This window comes from Clavelina lepadiformis, chromosome 6 (genome assembly GCF_947623445.1).
Source record: "Clavelina lepadiformis chromosome 6, kaClaLepa1.1, whole genome shotgun sequence".
Lineage (NCBI taxonomy): Eukaryota > Metazoa > Chordata > Ascidiacea > Aplousobranchia > Clavelinidae > Clavelina > Clavelina lepadiformis.
In genome coordinates this window covers 19,876,360-19,893,768 of record NC_135245.1, presented here as the reverse complement: position 1 = coordinate 19,893,768, position 17,409 = coordinate 19,876,360, and the positions used below count along the sequence as shown (strand labels likewise).

The window sequence follows — 17,409 nt, the reverse complement described above, 5'->3', positions numbered from 1 at the left end:
TGCGGATATTTTTATTTATTTCAAAGCGAATACACTTAATGGGAGTTTTGCTGTTGCATATTAGAAACAAGTCTTGAAATACGGGGTTGTGTTTTCGAAATCGATAGTCGCATGTCGTCTTCAACATTTAGTTGGTTACGTGCCTTCGATTTTATATGAACGAGAGCAGAAACTGAGAAAGCGATTATGTGCAATCTCCAGCAACTTAAAATCACTGTATCCAGCTGTCTTCTCGTATAATCCGCAATCTATTGCATCACAATAGGCCTTCCCTGCGGGTGATAAATCTCAATAAGCTTTTGTATTGTCCCATCACAATAGGCAATTAAGCAAATGTTCAAGCCTATTCCAAACAGCAATGATAAACAGCAAAAACTTTTTAAAAACTCGTACTTTATGTTGCAAATTTCGAAGTTCTCACGGACCCCCTGAAAACGTTACGCGGACCCTTGGGGGTCCGCGGACCCCCGGTTGAGAACCACTGAAGTCTTATTGGTTTGTAAACATCTTTCAGCGCCCATCTGTGGCGTAACTCTGCTCATTGCGAATGTAGACCAGTTAGTGTAGGTGCTACATGAAAAGTGCAAATGTGATGACAGGTGAGATGTTTTGCATTGTATGTCAGCTCAACTTTTAGATTGTTTGCAAAAGATACCTGCAGTAAAACAGCCACAAAGTGACCCATCTGGCCGGTCGTGCTCATAGTTGCTTTTATCGAAACATGAAAGGAATAAATTTGAAACAAAAATCAAAACGCGCAGAAAACAGAAAAAAATGGAAAATGTTTGTATTTGCTATAGATTGACGTGTCGAGTGCAACAAGCTTAGAAAGAGCAGAGTGTCGACATTTTTAAAGTTTCTTGTCCTGCAAGGAAGGAATAACGCACGGTGTGCGAATTTTCTCTTTGTCTTATTTTTGTTCAATTTAAGCACCTGTTTATCGGTTTGAAATCAGTGGAAAACTACAAATCGTGTTGACGTAAATTGCGCAATTCCGGAAATCATGTTTGCGTCGAATCGCGCTCGCGTGGTTGTGGTTTTCGCGCTCTTCTAGAATTGAGCAACCCAAGACAACAATTGAAAACTTTTATGCCGTAATCGCCTCATATCTATTGATTACTTGATAGATGAGATCTGTAATAGAAGTTCATTCTGGTTCAGAAATTGCGCGTTTCAGTTGTTCTTGTAATTGAAATATCTTAAAGCACAATAAATATATGAACCTGTTTTCATCTCATCTAGGATCGATAAAAGTAAACTTTTAAGCTGTTTAAACAGGCGAGGTTGACAGGATAAGTTTTTTACAGCTCGAAAGTGAATTGAAGCGCATTTATCTACATCCTCCTCATCCATCCATAACCATCATATTACACAAGATGATCTTGTTAACCTGTAAGCTCGAGCAATGGTAGGTGGTCCATAAAAAGTAATTCACGATACCTCGCTTCGTACATTGTCTATATTTTATGCTTCTTCTACTAATCCTTTTTTGCCAACGTTTAGTAAAGTGTTGATTTGCATCTAAAAGAACGGAATTATCGAAATCCTTTTTAAATGCGCAGGAGGCAACGCATGTTCATCCTTGCTTTGCTGGTGTCGGCACTCCAAGGTTGCCAGAGTCGACCCCCAGAAACAAATGAACCTGATCAGTGCCCTGATACGTTAAAACCTGAGGGAATAAACCCCTACAAGATGCGCGGGGTCCTAACCCCTGACGGAGTCGAGATCATGTGCTGCGGGTTGAACCCCGGTTTCTATTATACAGGACCCTGCAAGTGAGCGCCATCTTGTGTTTACATAACAACACCAGCAGTAACTTAATGAATGAAGGAGGACTTGGGTCATAAAGTGACGTAACTTTGTTTTATTCTTCCAGCCCCGATTTCCCGAGCACAACTCAGTACTTACCCTGCCCCACTGGGACGTTCATGGACGAGAAAGTTCACATCGAACCTCGATGCAAACCTCATTCAAACTGCCCCATCCACTACGGGGTGAAGGGGCCGGGAAACTCCACCGACGACACAGAGTGTGAGAAATGTCAGCCGGGTTTCGACTCACTCACAAACTCAAGAACTGAAAGCTGCACCGAGATCGTCCAGCCTCGGTCAGTAAACGAAAACATTTTTGTTGTTTGCTTTCGGTGATGACAGGCCAGAAGCGAAATGTTCTATATTCATTTATGTGTTAAATTCACTTTATTTTGCATCGTCAAATTCGAATGGTTAAATTGATCTTAACGTCTATTCATGAAAACAATGCTTTTTAGACAAGATAATCATTCTATCGAGGAAAATACAGACAATGAAGACAACGAACACTTAACGCCGAAAGTCAGTTATTCAACGAAACCTGACCAATCTGGAACTTCTCTTCCAAGTAAGCGTCGTGTTTATGAACAACATTGTTCGAATTGTTGCTGACTACTGTAAATGTTGATTCTGAGGTGTAATTACAAACCAGATCTTGCTGTTTCAGGTTGGGTTTTCTGGCTATTGATTGGTGGATTGACCGTTTTTATTGTTATTGTTATATTTGGAGCAGTGTTTGGGATTTTTTATTATAAAAAATACAAGGTGAGGCGTTTAAAATGTTTTAAAGCTAAAACTCGAGTGAATGCTGAAGGCGAAGAAGAAACTATGGTTTTTACTGTTGTACAGAATCGCCAGATATTTATTTCATGAAGTTTCCCCAACTTTGAGTTATTCAATTAACTTTCATTTTTCTTTTCACTGAAGGAGAGAGGAAGAGCCATCGAACGCCTGACCGCGCCACAAGCCTCACCAAGGGCGTCATTTCGAGATGAAACCGTCACTTTGTGAGTGATTTTCACAGGATAAACTTCTTTTAAGACAGTTTTATCATAACTACATCCAACTTCCATAAAGATCGACTGAATTTATGCAACTTGATGACACGTGTTGCGATTTAGGCTTCCAAATTTGGATCTTGAGCCTGACTTGATTTGTTCAACCCTAAGAAGAAGTAGTGTGGACTTGGCGCAGAATTTGAGCCATCAATTGCCGGAATTAGTTACTGAAACGGTTAGTGGTCCTGTCATTCATGTTAGATCTAAAACATATGTAGCCTATTTGTCAATGTGTTTGGTTTGGTCAATAACTTTTAAAAGCAGTTTTTCAAACTGGCCTCACAATAACAGATGCATCACCTATAATAATAGATGTAGCCAAATGGCAGATGGCCGCCACTACAAGTGCCATGTCTCCTACTCTTAACTCCGTTGATTTTTAAGGACACTTTTCTTGCGGTTCCTTTTTCAATAAATAAAAATCATGTTGAATTTAGAATAAGCGTGGACCAATCCGAATCGTGGAATGCAGAGGACAAACTGACGTCGTTCCAGTTCAAAGTGGTATTCAACAGAGCTCAAGCCTTCCACCTCCAGAAATAGAAACACGAGCTGACGACATTTCAAACTGCACTGAACGTGAAAAAGAAAGTAAGAAAATACTCTAATCACGACTTTGAAAATGGCTATAATTGGCTACGCTGCAACTTGCTGTTGCTGGATTTGAGAAAATGATCGAGACATCGGTCGTCTTATAGACTTAATTCTTTTTTATTTTAGTGTATGCTTTCGGCTATAAATGGGCTAAAAAGGTTGATAAAGATGATGTGAATTGGATCTTTCGCAAACTTACCGTTCTTAGTAATCCTGAGACGGAGATAAACAACGTCAATAAACCAGGTAAATGCCGTGTTACTTAATAGAACATAAGTTCTTTCAAAGAGTTAAGCTGGTGACAAAAACTCAGTAATGTAAATATTAGTTAAACTAGAATGTCTTGCTTAGAGACACCACGAGAACGGTTCATCCGCCTCTTTCAAGTTCTGGTGAAGCACGGGGTGGAGCACTTCTATCCTCAGCGCATCTTCGACGTCTGCATCGCTGAAGGATGGATCACATACGCTGATCTAGTGAGGGATCACTTCCCTGGTGAAGTCCACTCTGAAGATAGCGACTCTTCAGATGGAGGATAAGCTTCAAAGTGGAATTGTGAATGTTGCGAAGAAACATTTCCATGAGTTTTAACTTCTAACTTCAAATGGTTTGATTGTTCAGGTTGAGTTAAACCTTGGGCCAAATGCAAACCTACGCCGGTCAAAAGACTGCTGGAATTGATCGTATAAAGTGTCAGGTGAAGAGACAATTGTTACTGATCCTGTGCTTAACTGTTATCACAAGAGAGCATCGTTGCGTATATTGACGGAAAAAGTCAAAATATGACGAAACATAACTTTGAAAACAATCCAACATGGAAACGTCACGCGGCCAAAAATGATCTTTCCGAAAATACAAAATATGCAGTTTAGTGCCAAATGAAAAATCTTCACTTAAATTTGAATGTAGCTGATACCGTTTGTTGCCTACTGCTTTCGTAATCATTCGCAGTAGGATGAAACCTGATGTCATAATGCAATGTAGTTGAACGTGACATTTGCAATGAACAAATTCCTTCTGCTGGATATATTACTGCAAGCTGCCGTCATTGCTGCTTGCCTGTTATGATTGCAAGAAAGTAGTTTTAGAAAGAATATTTGTTAGTAATTTGTTCAAAACAAATAAAAAATTTTTATCTATTATCTGTAAATAATCTTTATTTATTTATTTATTTATTTATTTATTTATTTATTTATTTATTTAAATCTTTATTTATTTACTTTCCTCACTTTGCCGCTGGGACAGAATTTCTTGTGTGGAGATTATTCCTCTTCTTCCACTTCCGTTATCTTTATCCGTGACCTATTTAGTGATTTGTTCACGAGTTCTGTGCGAATGTGATCATTTTAATAAGTCATGTTTCTTCAGATTCATTTATTATTTTGTCAATCCCACTCAACTAATGTGGTCGATAATAAACAAAATCCTGGATTGCTGGCTCGTTGCGTTCACAGTATTGGTGTACTCCTGTGCGACATCTAGAGTTCGTAGATTGCATGAATCCTCATAACGTGTTGCCCTTTTGAGTTTTAGCAGTTGCACAAAGCAGGCTACAGTATTTGCTACGAATCTTCTTTGAAACACTTAATAAAGTAATTATAATTGCAACTTCAATCAAAAACTTTATGGCTATAATTGAGTTTATTCTTCTGTCAACTATCGACTTTTGATCAATGAAGAACATTTCTCGGTAAGTTCAAATTGGACACTGATCGAGCATTCTTATGCTTGTACAAAAACCTAATGTTTAAAAATACACTGAACAGCAAAAATTGTCTCAATGACAAATGACGGTAAGACATACTTCGTGCTTTTTCTACACAGCAGCTGCCGTACAGTTTCAACGCCATAAGAACGCATGAGATGTGTTCTTAGCTGTGCTGTAAGCCTGTAACCAAGGAATTTTTTTTAAACTTGAGTCAAATCTTGTGATTTTGAAAGTTAACTTAAGTCAAGTTGAGTCAAATTACTAATTGGCTCACGTCAAGTCAAGCTAAAGTATACTGCAAGTCAAATCAAGTCATGCCATTGGCTGCACATTAACCGATCGTTCGCATCGAAATCAAATGTCTGTAATTCAGTTGGTCGATAAATTAACAACTAAGATTTAATGACTTGGTCAACTTACTTTCCGAGACTCGAGTCAAGTCATTTCAAGCATTGACTCGACTCAAGTCAAGTAATTTAAAACCATGACTGGAGTCATTACAACATTAGTTCCTAGTGTACAAATGCACAACCAACTCGACCCCGGTGTATGATGCACAGCTCCGCTCAAAATTTACCGATGAAAACAAACGTGATATTGCCAATTTTATGAAGAATTTATCTCGCCGATGATGGCAATTAATTTAGTAAAAATCTAACACAGCGCATCCCACAGAGTCCGAAATTTGACAAATTTTGACAACGTAAATTTTATCAGACAATAATGGAAATTTTTCTCGCCTACATTTCTGTGTATTCTTGTACTTTTGCGCCAAGTTTTTTTTGAGATATGTGAAAATGGAAAAGGAGTGTTGCTTGATTTGTGATTTTAATGGTGGCGTTTGCTTGACGCCATGTAATTGGGATTCCCCTTTGTCTGGCAATTTTCCATTGTAATTTCTCCGGGTTGACAAAAATTAATTTGGCAACCCGTCTTCTCCGAATTTGAGGGGTTACAGTGGAGAATGGAGATAGGGTGTTGGTTTTTGGCAGATTGAAAATTAGGGTTATGAGATAATTTTTAAATCATACACTCATGTATTTTTTGTTAAAATGGTGTTTTAGAGGCTCGAAAAACGCGTTCAATACAACCTATGAAAAACAGGTTTAAAGAGTATTTTGATGTGTTAGTTAATGGTACGCCGATGACAGAATCAGATAATGGACCAAAAAAATGCGGCACCAGGTACATAGATTCCTACGTTTTTGTAATTGTAAAATGGAAGTACAGTATAATTTTGCTAACTGGACACCTGTAGCAGGTTACGTAAAAGTACAACCATATTGCCTGACTGCCCTATCCTGGCCTAAAGTATTGAAAAGATGCCACAATTTTTATTTTCATATTATAGGACATATTGGAAAGCTTTTTCTTCGAGAAGATTCAAAACCGTTTAAGGAAACAGCATTTGCTCGTATTTACAAGTACGTGATGTTGTTATTATATTAAGTAAATTTAGGTATTATTATATTAATTATTATATTAAGTAAAGTCTTTTGTAGAAGTGCACAACTAGATGACGTCACAATGTGAGTAGTTGAGATCTAGTATACAAATGCATCCTGTGGTTGTGCACTTCTACACTAGACCAAAATTTAGTTTAGTTACTGATACTGATTATTGTTCCACACAGTCCACGTGCTGTGTTAAGCTCATATACTACTGGTGTATGGCCACAGATTGGTTTAAATAATTTCATTGCAGGTGTTCCAAAAGGGACGGAACCGTAATTGTTGAGAAGTGCGTTAGAAAGAGTGCGTACAAGAATATTGAAAATGAGCTAGAATCATTCAAGAGAATCACCCGAGGAGCTCATCCTCCTGACAACGTCATCCAGTATTATGACTCAGATAAGCCGGATGTAAGCTCTATTTTCCTAACTAATAGCATATATACAATATATAGTTTACAGATATAATTATCTCCGCCAAAAAGGTTATGTTTTCTTGACTGATGGTTTGTTTGTTACTCTGTGTCTGTTAAACCGTGTTTGAACTCACTTGGTTGGTGTTGTAATGAATAAAGTAGAATCAAATTTGCTTATTTTAAAGAATCTTTATAGTAGAGTGTTCCTTGTTTCTTGCTTAGAACTGCCTGATTTGTTGGAATCGTTGCTACAAATATTCAAATTTGCACAATCTGAAAAATTTCAAGCAGTCCGAGGATAAAGGCAATCATGCCAAACCATCAGTGCGCACTGCTTGAACTATAGGCAATGACGTCTATGGCCCCGTTTCATCTGACAACACATTTGAACTTAATGACTGAAAACTCTAACTCAGTTTAATAAGATAGATCATTTATAAAGATGTTGTTGCGCTCGCAATCTAGCAATTGCAGAACCTAGATTTAGTATGTATTTAAAATAATTGGCCTAGAATACTACTTCCTATTCATGAACAGATCTGCATTTCAGTGGTAAGAAAGTAGTAGACGGTAAAACACTTGCTGCTTGTAAAATATGTTATGTTTTAAAGGAGGACAGTGACATTTCATTTTACATGGAACTTTGTGACGGCACAATTGATGAGGTATGCTAGCCATACCATTAATATATATGTTGAATAATTCTGTTCTTTTTCTTTGCAAAAGAGTCACTTGGTGTTTAAGAATCCCCTGGATTAATTATTTTCCGATCAAAAATACCTTTTACAAGTTTAAGTTTGATATCATGGTGAGACCGAGCCGGATATATTTGTTCCTCTTGGCCCAGGCAATATTATAATGTGGACTTCTTCAAAGTGACTTTGACCTGGTTAAATTCATAAATCTGTATTTTACTTATTTCACTAGTCTTTATTACAACCTGCTGACTTTTAGCTCTTACTGTTAAGTTGGTTAGCTACAAAGCACTAGTAAGGAGTGATGTGCCTTGCTTGCATTGTAAATTAATGTAAAATTGTAAATTAATCTGTTTATAGCTGTGCGTTTATTCGAGCACTATGTACTGTGTGAATGCTAAATAGAGACCAAGTGTCTATAGTAAGATTCCAACTTACTGTTCAACTTTGAGCAAGTTGTGAGTCCGTTGCTGTGTGCATAAACTTTTTGTTACTGGTCATGTCAAATGTGACATGGTATGTCAGATCTTGAACGCTATCAAACTCGACAGGAAATTTCGTTCAGGCTTTGAGTTTTGCTTGAAATTTAAACTTAGTCATTCGTTAAACGTTTATACTCAGTACCTTTTAGAGGTAGTTTCGTTTGTCATTGAAAATCAGTTTGTAGATGTTTTAATTTCAATATTTTCTTTCTTTGAAATTATATTTTTAATGCTGTTATGCTATAACTGTATAGCTGGACTTTAAACTGAGGCATTTATTCAACTTCTTAAAAATGGATTTTTGAGCATTGACACGACATGAATGGTGTTTGCTATTCTGGAAATCGATTAAATTAAATTTGAGCTGGGATAAATTCTTTTGTGACTCTTTTGAGAGGAAAAGCTGATGGAAAAAACTCTTCATATCATTGTTTTTATTTTGTATTTGGCACTTTGTTGTTATGTGATGTATTTTTAGTACTGGTCAATGGAAGATGGAAGCAAAAAGTATAAGACTACACTGCTGGAGTTGTGTGAGCAAGCAGCAACAGGGATTTACAATCTTCACATGGAATGCAACATGAGTAAGACTTTCTTTCTCTGTTCCATTGATATGAAAACTTTATTTTTCAAAAAGGTTTATTTGCAATAGTTTTCTTCCTTCTATCTCGTTTCTTTCTTAGTGATCAGATGAGTTATTTGAAGATAATGAATAAAATGATGGTTTAGGGTATTCCTTGTGTGTGGTAGCAAAGTTAAAAAGATCATTATTCCAATTTTCCTAACAGTTAAAAACAAAGAAAAAGCACCAAAGAGCTTACTGACATTGCTTGAAACTAATTCGACTAATATTTTGTTTCTGTGGAAGAGGATTGGTGCATCTCACCCTATTCTAACAACTGTCATTTTGACAATTTGCAAGGATAAATTTTTCAATAACCTCTCAGGGCATTTTTTGCCTGCTTAACGCTTTGCGGTATTTGTTTCTTTGCCATGACTTGGTACCGAAAATGGTAATGGTAACAAAATGGTCATCCTCGAGGCAACCACCTTCTAATTGTGCTATGCGTATGAGTTTGTTTCTTAAAATCATTTCTATGGGTATTATAATACTTCCGTGTCCGATCCACGGTGAACATGCTTTTGTTTTGATCATTGTACCTTTCTCCCAACTTCAATCCATGTAGAGATTGAGTCAATTTTTCATTGTTTTTGGTCTTAGCAGATGATTACTCGATAATGCATGTCTCAAGTCAAAAGTTGGAGGCTTTGGTGTATGAGTGCATTCTTGAGCCGTATCAAGTGGATCCTGGCAGGGTCAGGTTTTGATGAGAGTTAAAGGGCTTTTTTCACCACTTTTTTTCTGATCGGCTGCTTTTGTGCCACAAATGAAACACACTGCAATGTGCGAAAATGTTCATCAAAGTTAAAATTTTGCCTTTATTTAATCTTTACTTTTCCAAGTATTTAATTTACATTGCGTACTTGGCGTTAACGGCTTTAAAATGCACTGAAAAATGTTGTTTTTCTAAAACAAAACTGATCGAAAATTGGCTGCACAGGTCAATGACTCAAGAAATATCTATTATAGATATTAGATTTATCAAACTCTAGCGTATTTTGGGAGGGGGACGATACCCCTCACAAACCAAGTTTTGGTGTTTTCATGTCTTTTTCATTTATTGTGTTTTCTTGTTTGTGAAATTGTATCAGCTGTAACCATTACAATATTAAGTGAAAGCTATGTGAAGCTACTATGAAAGCTTTATCCAAATTGCAAGTGCAAGTAATTGTAAATATAAGAATATGTTCATTTCAAGGCCTTTTAAGCAGTTTTTCAAACAACTCTTGCAAAGCAAATTTTTGCACTCTACACATTTTGAAAGCAATGGAGCATGCAGAGCAATATTCTCCGAGAAAAATACTTCACATTTATCACTTAATGATTTGAACTAAAAATTTGGAGCCAAAGATGCAAGCTTATTTTGTTAATATGTAATCAGTAATCACAATGCCTGCATAACAGCGTGTAATAGACAACAGCCTTACCATTTTCATTTGACAAGTATGGCACTAGAACCTGTTTATTGTTTTTAATATTTTGGAGTTGCAATCGCAAGATTAAGCCTATATATATGATTTTTATAGTGGTGCTATCTTTCTTTAAGCCGTCGCTGTTACTTAAGTTTTTGTCCAAGTATTTAACATACTGGCTTTAATCTAGTTATAAAATGTTTACCAATGAAAGTGTCCCCATCAAACTGGGCCCCAGGGTACTCCACCATGTCAACCTGGAGCTGGATCTCACTAAGTAACTTAAAGCACATTAAAGTGTATGATGAAGATGCTTTAGTGGGAAGATTGTAAGAGAAGTCTATCACTATCTATCACTTTGCCCTCTAATAGTCAATTAAGTTTGATGATTTCTTTTCATTAAAATGGATGTTAATGCTTAGCAATGATCGAATAAATGAAGCTAGAGTAAAAACACTGCCCTCTAGCGGTGATAGTGTGGTTTGTCCTCGTACATGCTGTGAGCTGTTTCTGTGGTCAATATTTTTAAATTCCTGACCATGGTGAAAATCCATTTGTCTTGACATTTTCTTTCATTTTTGTTTCATATGAAGATCAATTTTTTTAATTTCCGTTTTGCTCGGTAGAAGCTTGTCAAGGCCTCTAAGTGCAGGTTATTCAATGAAGAATTATATTAAATCTGTAGTGGCTTGGGAGCCACATCCGATACCAATATATCATTCGTGGGAAAGTATTCGCCAGTTGTTTATTGAAATGTTGTTTGTTGATGAAACTGCAATTGTCGCTTAATATTTGGAAACTTTCCCTAAACAACTTTATGTGAAAGCGCCGTTTAGTACGTTACCAGGTGATTTCATAGCATCCGAGTTTAAACTGTGTATAATCCCCATTGCCCAACGCTTAGTTTATCGTTTGCGATTTCTGACCTATTTGTGTATATTTTGTTGAATACTTCCGCTCACATCGCTCCGCTGTATAAACTCGTGCTAATATGCGAGTAGCAGCGCAGACAGAGAGATATCGAATCGTACGAACGTATTACGTTAATCGGAACCTGTACAGTTCCTACAATAAAGGATTGTTTTCTGATACACTGTATCTGTTAATCGTAATAGCTTTCGGCTAGTAGCAGTAGTAACACGTTAAGGTTGGAGATTTCTAACCGCACGCAACCACGGAGTCAGATCATTAATTCGGCAGGTAAACTAAGACCGAATAGCATAAGTTAAGATAACCAGTGCCTCCGCAAATCTTTGACTTCTAAATGTTGCTGCGATGCCAAAGTTATGAGTTTTTTGAAATGTGAAATGCCGTAATGTCCCTACAAATATCCCTACTAACGTCCCTACACTCTTCAGGTTTTCTTCATAGACTGTAGTATGTTGGAATAAGTCAGGAACCAGAACTGTAATCAATGCGTGTTGTTCTTTTCTTAGTTCACCGAGATATCAAACCAAAGAATTTCTTGATTCGAGAAGATGGTTGTGATCTGGTGGTAAAAGTCAGCGACTTTGGTTTGAGTAAAGTCTTAGATCTTGGTCAGTCAAGCGCGCCCACCACCTCCCACAGCACAGTTACATACATGGCTCCAGAGCATCATCCAGTGGATAATCAAAACTCAACTTCTTGGGTAAGTTTAAAAAGTCAGAGTCAGTCATTTACAGAAACAGCAAAAGTGTCTAAAAAGATTTTTTCTTGCAGAAAAAATCAGCAGATATATTTTCCCTTGGCGTTCTATTTTTCAATATTTTTACTAGCGGTAAACATCCGTTTGGCAAAACTTATGCCAAACAGCTTTCCAACATTGAAGATGAGAAACCACCTTCCTTTGAAGTTTTTCTTGAATGTTTTGGTAAACATTGAAATTTTTTAAGCATTAGATCGTTTTTTGTCAGCCAAAGCTTCGTCTTTATGGCAACTGAAATCACTTTATATTCAATTTTCTAGGTTTTCCAACTGAAGAACACAAAGTGCTTGCTTTTATCCTCATAAAGAGCATGTTGCAAGTAGATCCTACAAAGCGTCCAAGCATAGAAGAAGTCTTTAATCATCCTTTGTTTTGGAACTCTGATGAAAAAATAAATTTTTACTGGGTAATTATTGATTTATTACCTACAGTGTTTTTCCTATGTTTGTTGCTTGATGATGATGTAGTTTGCTGATAAATGTATTATTTATAAAGAGAAACATTGGAATGTGCTTTTACAGACTGCCGATGATTTTTTGCGTGATGAACGAAAAAAGTCAAAAAAATTCGAAACAACTGTGAAATTTTTTGATTCGGCGTTAGTAACATTTGATATTGATGACAAAGAGAAAAAAGAATTTGAAATTAAACTTGAAAATATTCCTACTCCCTTGAAAGAAGAAAAGAAAAAGTTTTCAATCTCAAAATGTGAAGACATCTTTGACCTTGTTAAAATTATAAGGGATATGGTACGTTTGTTTTGTTTAACTGAAAGATACATCATGCAAGCATGTAATATTAATGTATGTCATGTAACATTAACATGTAACAACCATTTGTATGATCATAACTGTATTGTTCTTCCACATAGCATCGGTATAATGCTGCAAATACGATATATGTATTAAGTCTGATATTAAATATTGCACTATGAGCTGAAAACTTGTTTTAAATTGACCCAACTAAGTGACTTCATTATCGACTTGATTATAACCTGGTCGCTCGTTATTTCATAAGAATTGAAATCTGGAAATATTTTACTCAAAGGATGCTCATATAAATGAGAAGAAGAAGATTTCTAAAGAAGTCCTCGGTTATTCTGGCATTGGTCACTGCAATTATGACACTTTCTTGGATTCATTAGTTGGACCCTACCCGCATCTCTTAGCTCATTTGTTTGAGCTTTTGAAACGTAACAACATCAAGTTACCTTCAAGGTAATGTAGTGCAGGTGTTAAAAAACCTGCGTCTGTTGATGTTATTATGTTATTTGTTCTAAGCACTTACACTGCTTTGTGCTCAGATGTTAAACTCAGTGGCAAATCCAGAACCACTCAGACTTGCTTGAGTTTAAATATTACTTTGTACAATTAAAACATGTAAACGCCTAACTGTGTCTGACTGACGGATGTCTGACTGTGTTTGCTCTTGGTCGACTTGGAGCTCGAGTGTCCGTGCATCATTTTCTTGAATGTAATTAAGCTGAAATTTAGTGTTTGTTTTTGAAACATAGATTTTTATCATAACTCGACTTGTATCTATGAAAAGTTTTCTTTTCACGGGAGCCATAAATGTTCCAGTAATTTAGGGTCATCTGAGCTTGCAGTTACAAAAGATTAACTCGCAGTATTAATGGCCTGTGATGTCAGACATATACCGGTGTTTTTCTTCCTTCAAGTCTTTAATCATATTATACGAGCATAATAAATGTAGATTTTTATACCATTTATAGCTAAGGTAGCCTTATAATCCTTACCGACCTTGATCTAAAAGTTGACTGATCGCTAGCTCAACTGCTTGGGTTAGCAGGCCCTTTCGTAAACTAGACACCCATCCTGCCAGTTTTTACTGATGTGGCCGTCGTCTGCTTGTAGGCTACGTATGTCTGAACCTATCTTAACTGTCAATCGATTTTATGTCTATGTATCCTCAGCCCGATAAAATAGGACTGCCTAAAGCCGCAGAAAATAACTGGATCATAGAAAACTTACAACCGCTCCAAGCTGCCATCGATAGCAAGACAACTGCACATTAACATCTATAAAAGGGGAGTAGGCGGAGTATCGAGGAAACAGACCAACTTCCGAGCACGCAAAAGGTTGTTTTGCAAATAACTTCGAAATATAACTGATGAAACCGAATATACTTCAAACGCTGGCGATTAATGAGCTTTAGATCTGAGCCTTAAAAACAACTGTATTTGCTCTAAAAGCGTTCGTCCCCTTCAGACAGTTCATCACATGCAAAACACTAAAGTTGTTCACGGATGATAAAATTGCCAAGTCTGGAGAAGCTGAAAGATGGCAAGACCAGCTTCTCGAAAAGCTCCTGGTTTGGACGGCATCCCTGGTTGATTCCCGAAAGTGACGTCATCCCTGGTCCTGTGCAAATGTTGGAATACCCAAGCATGAGACACGCAGAGATCGTAAAAATTGGTAAGGGTGATTGTAACAACTGCAGAGATATGTCTTTGCTCAGTGTTGTTGGCAAAGTTTTGCCAGAGTATACAGTTTGCGCGTTTATAATTCCTAGCAAACTGTTCTTACCCCGAATCACAAAGCGGCATTATAGAAACAGCACGTCTTCTATTGACTACATTTTTCTATCCGACTATCTCAGAAAAATATCGAGATCAAGGACGGTTCATCAGAGCATTAAATGACAGCGCGGAAGTTGGAGAACAATTAAAGGATCTATTCCAGAGAACTTTTCCTTGATCAATGTCCTTCAGAAACTGATGAATGATTTTGCAAACGAATGCGGGAGGTCCAATGGTCATCACTCATCAGCAACAAGAAGCAATTTTCAAGCAACAGATGCTCAACATCTGCCACGAAATCGAAAGCAAACAACCTAGAATATGTGAAGTCTTACATATACCGGAGAGAAAGTTGAACGCTTTAATAGGCGCTGCCTGTGGCATAGTTAAGGGGTCACGTGGCGCAACAAGATCAGCAATAGCAGTGTGATGGAGCGCACTGGCTGCAGTTCTTTACCCTGTTAGATGAACGTACGCTATAGCTCAAAAGTTAGGACATGACCGTCGATATCCCTATATATCCCTATATTCACGGTGAACTCATCTCTAGATCCAGGCCCATTGGTGGATCTCTCATGTGTTTCCATCACAAGGCGTTTCCACGAGAAGGTGACATTTAAGTTCATTTAACGTGAAGTATGGAAAGGTAATCATGAACGTATGATATTTTTGCTGAAATAGCGACAGCCCAAAAACAAATGCAAAAATAATATGAATTCCATGAAAACATTTTGATTGGAGAACTTCACTAATCACATGAACAAAGCTGATCCACTGCAAAACAAAGTTTAAATTTGTGAACTGTTTATAATAAAATGTTTGCATTCCAGCCCCTAATTCTGAAAAGTAGCTTCATAAGAATGAAAACTTTGTTCCGCTGGAAGACAGAGAACCTTTCTAGAAAGTGTTCGTCATTGGCGGGTTGTTGATCCGAGAATCATCGCTCGAACCTACAAACATAATGGCTCGATTAAAAATGTCGTTTACGATATTTTGCATCTAAAGTTTACAAGTTAAACACATATTATACGTTATGACAAAAACTTATAAGCCTATAATAGTAGCTTACAAAATTTTATCTTTATTCACAGGATGTCTGTTTACAAAAATATAACAAGCCAAAACCAGTTAGAAAGCTAACTTGTACTTATACGACCTAGCAAGCTATAAACCAGTTTAAATGACTGACATAGACCTTAACCGAAAATATACTCAATAAACCAAAATCTCAAACTGATAGTCTCATAATCTTCAGCCATTTAGTCATAGCACAATAAAGAACTTGCTCACGTACAATTAACGAAAAGGAAAAAGTGAAAAAACCCAAAGTTTTACAAAACAGGCAAGATGGCAATAATGCAATTGTGTTACAACAATACTAAGTTGGTTTGACCACCAAATCAACAAAATAAGTTAAGCTAACAAGTTTAGACAAAATTTGCCACTCTCATAAGCATCTTACTCACCGTCAACAAAATATTGAATGCTCAACTCACCAAACTTATAAGAGCAAGCTTTCACTCTGCGCTGTAATATGGAACTGACCAAGCCAACGCACAACTTCTCACAGCTGCGACCTTCTCAGCCACCGCCAAAATAAAATGACCACGAGTTTCTTTATTTGTGACGTCACCTGGCATTCCGGGCGGCGCGTTAATTGAAGTCTAGTTTCCTTCCAAAATTATCCACGTAAAGCGCTAAGGAGTAATTTTGAGATTAAACCTGCAATCTATGATGTCTGTAGAAAAAGAAATGAAAATTAAACAAGTTGATGCAATAAACTTCAAAATAGAAACATTGACGTAATTATGTTGTCGTACCAAAGGGACATTCTGCTATTGGACTAAATAGCTTTTATAAGCGTAAGTTTTGTATTTCTGTGCGTTTCTTACTTCCTTACTTTTTCTTTTCTCTTATATTGTTTGTCGTCAGCGGAGAGCGTCAATACAAATGCGATGGTAACTTTGTTTGACATAATGGATATATTTATGTTTCTAATTTTAACACATTTCTATGTCAATGGGAGCTAAAAAAGCCTGGTTTATTTTAAATGTTTTTAAAAACTAGATTTAATAAGAAATTTATACTTTTATCAAATGAGGAAATAGTTTTTGTTAAAGGTAATTAAATTTGAACATAAATTGTTTGCAGTTTTGCCAAAAATTAGTTGTCCAGTACCAGTAACAACTCTACTGGCATTACCATATACAAACAATAATAAATTAATAACACACGTACAGCAGTCGAAGGCATAATGACTTTCTCCGTATTGGGATTGTTGTGTTTTTTATTGTTGCAATGCTTTTTGTTTCATTTATCTCAGTGTGGGTTTGGATGATCATAGTTTGAATTAGTGACTATTTTTTTTTTAGTTAGTTAGTTAGTCTTTTTCTTATTTTGTTGTTGTTTACTGGGTTGTATCGTCGGGAAGGTGCAGGACCTGATGCAGCACCGGGTTCGCAAAGCCCAAAGCAACCCAGCGTGCCCGGCCCAATTTTTACCAACGTTTTGTTCTCGCGCCCTTAAACTAGCCTGCACCCTCTCAACCCTATCCTAGGAAGTACAAAGTGCCGTCAATATTAGGGTAGGGACCTCTGACATTTTGCGCCTCTTCTAGATGGCGGCACTCAATTACACAAACATATGAACCTCTGCTGTTGAGGAGGTCTCCGTTGCCGTTGGTTAGAGTTTTGATACTTAATAACAGATGAGGTTGAAATAATTTAAATAACGATTAGATGTTAACAACGGTTAATGCTTTTCTTGCGAGATGCTTCGCTTGCACAGTTTGGCTGCAAAATAGTGAACAACAGTAATTTTACAAAAATTGCGCTGGTAGGAAGTCATGGGTCATGGCGCTGTGGGAAAATTGCAGGACGACAATCCACAAGCTGTAACGTGACTGGGATTTCTTTCATTGGATCAACGCAACAAA

The 17,409-nt window shown here is 37.0% G+C and overlaps 2 protein-coding genes and 3 long non-coding RNA genes across 7 annotated transcripts; 3 read left to right on the top strand and 2 right to left on the bottom strand.

Moving 5' to 3' along the window:
• LOC143463129 (uncharacterized) lies at window positions 1-484 on the bottom strand. The gene is made up of 2 exons (XR_013118264.1): window positions 394-484; window positions 1-272 (listed from the first exon to the last, which is right to left on the bottom strand). It is a non-coding gene; the product is annotated as an uncharacterized LOC143463129 (long non-coding RNA).
• On the top strand, window positions 270-4,894 carry LOC143463128 (uncharacterized). Its single transcript, XM_076961508.1, has 10 exons — window positions 270-1,408; window positions 1,563-1,775; window positions 1,877-2,107; window positions 2,270-2,379; window positions 2,479-2,576; window positions 2,739-2,818; window positions 2,933-3,044; window positions 3,307-3,460; window positions 3,590-3,709; window positions 3,815-4,894. Exons 1-10 carry the CDS (start codon window positions 1,377-1,379, stop codon window positions 4,000-4,002), a joined length of 1,338 nt encoding a protein of 445 aa, XP_076817623.1. The 5' UTR covers window positions 270-1,376; the 3' UTR covers window positions 4,003-4,894.
• Window positions 4,895-6,199: 1,305 nt separating this feature from the next.
• LOC143463194 (serine/threonine-protein kinase/endoribonuclease IRE1-like) lies at window positions 6,200-17,409 on the top strand. Of its 3 annotated transcripts, XR_013118272.1 has the most exons (12): window positions 6,200-6,356; window positions 6,523-6,595; window positions 6,876-7,032; window positions 7,649-7,702; window positions 8,693-8,798; window positions 11,685-11,878; window positions 11,950-12,100; window positions 12,196-12,341; window positions 12,457-12,684; window positions 12,983-13,152; window positions 13,869-14,033; window positions 14,164-14,370. XR_013118272.1 is itself a non-coding variant. In XM_076961603.1 (11 exons), exons 1-11 carry the CDS (start codon window positions 6,332-6,334, stop codon window positions 17,369-17,371), a joined length of 1,362 nt encoding a protein of 453 aa, XP_076817718.1. In that variant the 5' UTR covers window positions 6,200-6,331; the 3' UTR covers window positions 17,372-17,409. The 3 variants fall into 3 exon arrangements, 2 of the variants coding, with proteins under 2 accessions (XP_076817718.1, XP_076817719.1); XM_076961603.1 differs by lacking the exons at window positions 13,869-14,033; window positions 14,164-14,370 and adding an exon at window positions 17,314-17,409; XM_076961604.1 differs by having other exon boundaries at window positions 13,869-14,370.
• Window positions 14,202-14,695, top strand: LOC143463196 (uncharacterized). Its single transcript, XR_013118273.1, has 2 exons — window positions 14,202-14,370; window positions 14,555-14,695. It is a non-coding gene; the product is annotated as an uncharacterized LOC143463196 (long non-coding RNA).
• LOC143463197 (uncharacterized) lies at window positions 15,071-15,835 on the bottom strand. Its single transcript, XR_013118274.1, has 2 exons — window positions 15,544-15,835; window positions 15,071-15,424 (listed from the first exon to the last, which is right to left on the bottom strand). It is a non-coding gene; the product is annotated as an uncharacterized LOC143463197 (long non-coding RNA).